Raw genomic sequence first — 5,721 nt, 5'->3', positions numbered from 1 at the left:
AAGCATGTGAATCTATGAAAGATACCAATGCTGGAGAACCACAGTTTTCAGGTAAGTAACTTATGTTCTTCTCCAGTATTGGGGTATCTTTCATAGATTCACATGCTTGAATCAGAGTAGAGAGAAGTAATTTGAGAATTGTGCATGGTAAATCGTAAACAGAGTACGAGAAAATACATATACGTATATTACAGTGTAGCAGTAAACATGGGCACATCTGCAAAAGCAGAAATATATACATTGTGTGCAGGAGGAGGTAAGAAACAGAGGCTCACCTTACTTAAAAAGATTACGTAGCACCGCTTGCCCCACAGCTGTGTCAGCATTGTTGGCAGCTTCCAGACAGTAGTGCTTAGTAAAGGTGTGCCTGCTGGACCATGTCGCAGATCTGCAAATCTGATGAAGAGGCACACCAGCAAAGAGAGCAGTAGAAGAGGAGACTGCTCTAGTAGAGCGCGCTTTAATCGTTGCATGAAGTGTCTTGCCTGCTTGCTGATGGCAAAAGGAAATTGCTCTAGATATCCAACGTGCAATAGTCTGTTTAGCAACTGGATGTCCTTTACGCATCCTGCCATAGGCTATGAAGAGCTGATAAATTTTACGGATATTGGTTGTTCTTTGCAAATAAAATTTCAAACATCTCTTAACGTCTAGAGAATGTAAAGTCTTTTCCGCTGGCGACTGTGGATTAGGGAAAAAAGTATTTAAGATGACCGGCTCATTCAGGTGGATATCAGATGGAACTTTAGGAATAAAGGCCGGATTAGTGCACCACAGCGTCTATGGTGAATTGAAGAAAAGGTGTTTTGATAGTAAAAGCCTGTATCTCGCTCACTTGCCGAGCCGAAGTAAGAGCTAAAAGCAGCGATGTCTTCCAGGAGATGAATTTACGATAAGCCCTATGAATGGGCTCAAATGAGGACTTCATGAGTTGGGCCAACACAATGTGCAGATGTCAAGGAGGAGGAGGCAGGTGTCGAATTGGGGGAACATCCGAAATAAGCCTTTGAAAAATTGTTGAATAATTCTTGAAGAATAAAGAGAATTAGAGCCATCGTGCCGGAATCTGAAAATTGCGGCCAGAAAAACCTTCAGGGTAGAGTGAGAGAGGCCTGATTTTGCTAATTGTAAGAAAAAAAGCAGAAGCTGCTCTGGCGTAGAGTGAACAGGGTGAACATTAGAAGCTTCACACCAAAGACAGAACCGTTTCCACTTGAGTTTGTAGATTTTGATAGTGGAGGGTGCTCTAGCATTAGTGAGGACCTCCCTGCAGTTCGGAGGAATAATCAAATTGGCAAACTCATAGTGTTCAGGTGCCAGGCTGCCAATCGCACAGAAGTTGGATCCGGATGGCAAATCAGGCCGTGGTTCATAGTAAGAAGATTCGAAATTGAGCGAAGCCAAATTGGATTGAAGTAAAGACCTTGAGAGTTTTGATACTCAAATTGTGGATTCTGTTGCAATTAAAAAAAAAAATCCAGGCCTAAAATTTCTTTGGAAGTTGCATGAGGGCAGCCTAAGTTATCCTGCAAGAGTTTCTTGATGAATCCTATTGCAACTACAATATGTGCTCTCTCATGTAAAGTCAGGTTGTTAGAAGCTTTTCTGCAACTCCAGATATGCCTTACTTTTCACCTCGTGTGGATGAATTTCTCATGTTTAGTGAGATCTCCTTCCTGAGTTAAACGTTTCTGGCTTTCCCCTCCTGTATAAGGCTTTAGTCCAGTGTGAATTCTCTCATGTGAAATGACATTGTATTCAAGACTAAACCTTATCTGACATTCAAAACACACATAAGGTCCATTTCCCCCCTGTGAGTTCGCTCATGTCAAGTGAGAAATAATTTGTAACCAAAACTTTGCTTGCATTTCGAGCACTCATAAGGTTTTTCCCCAGAGTGGGATCTCTCATGAAGCATAACACTGTCTTTCAGATTCAAGCTTTTATGGCATAAGGATTTTCTCCAGTGTGGAGTTTCTCATGGTGAGATAGAGTTTTCTCAGCAGCTTTTCTGGCATTCAGAGCACTCATAAGGTTTTTCATCAGTATGGAGTCGCTTATGGTTAATGAGGCTGTGCCTATCAAATAAGAATTTCTGGCATTCATAACATTGGTAATGTTTTTCACCTGTGTGCGTCTGCTCATGTAGAGGGAGATTGAGTTTAAGATTGATGCTTTTCAGGCATTCGGAGCACTGAATTATTTTGATGGCATGTTTCCTTATGGAGCTTGTAACCAACTCTACCTCTGAATCTTTTCTGACATTTAGAGCACTGATATTTTTTTTCTCCAGTGTGGATTCTCACATGTTGAGTGAGATGAGATTTTTGGCTGAAACATTTTTGGCATTCGGAGCACTGATAAGGTTTTTCCCCAGTGTGGATTCTTATATGATAAGTGAGACTGCTTTTTTCACTGAAACATTTCTGGCATTCAGAGCACTGATAAGGTTTTTCCCCAGTGTGGGTTCTTATATGATGAGTGAGACTGTTTTTTCCAATGAAACATTTGTGGCATTCAGAGCACTGATAAGGTTGTTCCCCAGTGTGGGTTCTTATATGCTGAGTGAGACGTCTTTTTTCACTGAAACGTATCTGGCATTCAGAGCACTGATAAGGTTTTTCCCCAGTGTGGATTCTTATATGATGAATGAGACTGATATTTTGACTGAAACATTTTTGGCATTCAGAGCACTGATAAGGTTTTTCCCCAGTGTGGGTTCTTAAATGCTGAATGAGACTGCTTTTTTCACTGAAACATTTGTCGCATTCAGAGCACGGATATCGTTTTACCCAAGTGTGGGTCCTTGTATGTTTAGTGAGTCTCATTTTGTCACTGAAACATCTCTGGCATTCAGAGCACTGATAAGGTTTTTCCCCAGTGTGGGATCTCACATGTGCAGTTAGAAGTGATTTAAGTTTGAAATCTTTTAGGCATTCAGAGCACTGATAAGGTTTTTCCCCAGTGTGGTTTATTGTATGTTGAGAAAGACTTCTTTTGTCTCGGAAATATTTCTGGCATTCAGAGCACTGATAAGGTTTTTCCCCAGTGTGGGATTGTATATGCAGCGTGAGATACCTTTTTTCACTGAAACATTTCTGGCATTCAGAGCACTGATAAGGTTTTTCCCCAGTGTGGGTTTTTATATGCACCATGAGAGGTCTTTTTTCACTGAAACATTTCTGGCATTCAGAGCACTGATAAGGTTTTTCCCCAGTGTGAGTTCTTGTATGCCGAGTGAGATAGCTTTTTTCAATGAAACATTTGTCGCATTCAGTGCACTGATAACGTTTTTCCCCAGCGTGGATCTTTGTATGCCGTATGAGACTACTTTTTATACTGAAACATATATGGCATTCAGAGCACTGATAAGGTTGTTCCACAGAATGGGTTATTGCATGTCGAGAAAGACTTTGTTTGTTACAAAACCTTTCCTGGCATTCAGAGCACTGATAAGGTTTTTCCCCAGTATGGAATCTCAAATGTGCAGTTAGAAGTGATTTACGTTGGAAATGTTTTGGGCATTCAGAGCACTGATAAGGGTTTTCCCCAGAGTGGATTCTTGTATGTTCAGTGAGTTTGCTTTTGCAACTGAAACATTTCTGGCATTCAGAGCACTGAAAAGGTTTATCCCCAGTGTGGGTTCTTCTATGCTGATTGAGACTGTTTTTGTCAAAGAAACATTTCTGGCAATCCGTGCACTGATAAGGTTTATCCCCAGTGTGGGTTCTTCTATGCTTAGTGAGACTGTTTTTGTAACTGAAACATTTCTGGCATTCAGAGCACCGGTAAGGTTTTTCGCCAGAGTGGGTCATTACATGTCGAGAAAGACTTTGTTTGTTACAAAACCTTTCCTGGCATTCAGAGCACTGATAAGGGTTTTCCCCAGAGTGGATTCTCATATGTTCAGTGAAATAAGATTTACGGTTGAAACTTTTTTGGCATTCAGTGCACTGGTAAGGTTTTTCCACAGAGTGGGTTAATGCATGTCGATATAGACTCGGTTTGATACTAAACCTTTTCTGGCATTCAGAGCACTCATAAGGTTTTTCCCCAGTGTGGATTCTCATATGCTCAGTGAGATAAGATTTACGGCGGAAACTTTTTTGGCATACTAAGCACTGAGAGTGTTTTTTCCCAGTGTGCATTCTGTCAAATTCCGTGAGATAAGATTTATGGCTTTATCTTTTTTGGCACAGGTAACTTTTTTCCCCAACTTCGGTTATTTTGCCTCGATTGAGGCGGGTTTGAAAACTGAATATGTTCTCACAGTCCGTGTTTTTATATAAGGTGTATTCCTAGAGTTAATATCTCTATGTTTAGTTTTCTCTTGCTTATATGCCACGGTAAGAGTGAATCTGATTTTAGAGTCGGCCTTGTTTAGATAATGTTCAGCATTTATCTCTAAAAGAAATTGTGTGTAATCTTCTTAACACTTGAATTGAACAAAATAGGTCTAGAAGCAGCCCTGTAACACCTATCGAAATGTTTCAACCAGATAATAGTCTTTAGGTAATAGCCTCTCCGGCAGCAACTTATTTTGTGACTGAAGTTTTTCTCAAATCTATTTGTATAGGTTCTTAGCAATGCAGTGATAAGGTGTTAGTCTGATATTTAATGATTAAACTGATACGTACCTTTTTGCACTAAGGTAATGGCAGTAACTGAGGACATTAGAGCGTGCAGAGTACTATTGTGGATCATCAGTCACAGAACATCTGTTCCTTTTACCCTTTCTATGTTTGGTGTAAGGTTAAGGTTTGTAGTTCTGAAGATGAGGATTTATGTACATTAGCTATAGCGCAACGGTGCTCCTTTAATCCATTTTTATATTGAACAGTTTTACATATCACTCCTGCACAACAGATAATGTTGAGGCGATTTACATAGAATTACAGAACAGTACACAATAAAAAGGAAACAATCTGAGATATCATGAACACAATAAAGTGGTGAATATTTGAGGTTTTCGCAAGAGTGAGCAGAGTGGGTCGTGCTGTTCTATCCAGAGGCAGATAGTCTCAAACTTGCGTAACTGGTTAAAAACGGTTGTTTAACAAAGGTGATTTTCCAATCTTTTGGTTGTTAACGTGTCAGCTTCGGAGTCTTCTTTCAGCGTCTTTTCTTTGATGATATGCAGAAGAAACCTTTTGCTATATCTTTCTTTTATGCAGTGTGTGCTTCCTCTCTGGAATTACATGATGCTTTAGATGAACGTTATTCTGTCATGCTGAGGCAATTTGTCTTTCTGATAATATTTCAAATGAGGATGCTGTGATTGCTCTTTCTGGCATTATTTTCTGATGCTGTGTGCACAGATATGGCTTTGCTCTGGGTTAATGAAATGCAAAATTAGAGACTTCACTTACAGGTATAGTTCTTTCCTCGCCACACCTAGATTTTTGGAAATTGCTTAAACGTAGAATTCTGGATGTCCTTCAGTTTTTCAAAATAATCCTTCTTATGGCACCGACATTCAGTTGCCTAGTGCTAAATCTTGCTTTCTTCGTCCGTAATTTCAATCACCTATAGTATTAAAATTAAATAGTTAATACATGTAAATTTCCCAAAATATAATTTACAAGCCAAATCAATGCAGAATTTTGAAAATGTTGAGGTGTTCTTCAGACAGAGCAGAGTGGAGAATGGTAGCATGAGAGTACTTGGATGTAGGAGTGAGGATTTGTAGAATTTTCAACATTTTATGAAGCTCACAAAGGA

General features: G+C 39.6%; 1 protein-coding gene across 1 annotated transcript; it reads right to left on the bottom strand.

The window, feature by feature from the left end:
- Positions 1–1,971: 1,971 nt before the first annotated feature.
- On the bottom strand, positions 1,972–5,376 carry LOC146839042 (uncharacterized). The gene is made up of 2 exons (XM_085603062.1): positions 2,284–5,376; positions 1,972–2,198 (listed from the first exon to the last, which is right to left on the bottom strand). Exons 1-2 carry the CDS (start codon positions 4,146–4,148, stop codon positions 2,000–2,002), a joined length of 2,064 nt encoding a protein of 687 aa, XP_085459188.1. The 5' UTR covers positions 4,149–5,376; the 3' UTR covers positions 1,972–1,999.
- Positions 5,377–5,721: the final 345 nt, after the last annotated feature.

Source organism: Triturus cristatus, chromosome 4_2 (assembly GCF_964204655.1).
Source record: "Triturus cristatus chromosome 4_2, aTriCri1.1, whole genome shotgun sequence".
NCBI classification, from domain to species: Eukaryota; Metazoa; Chordata; class Amphibia; order Caudata; family Salamandridae; genus Triturus; species Triturus cristatus.
Note: the sequence above shows the minus strand (reverse complement) of the source record. Positions and strands in the feature narration are given on the sequence as shown.

Excerpts from the sequence above, each read along its gene's own strand:
- LOC146839042 (XM_085603062.1), bottom strand. The coding sequence starts at position 4,148 with ATGCACACTGGGAAAAAACACTCTCAGTGCTTAGTATGCCAAAAAAGT. Across the intron at positions 2,199-2,283 it reads AGAATCCACACTGGAGAAAA|TCAGTGCTCCGAATGCCTGA; the intron begins AAAATATCAGTG and ends CATCAAAATAAT.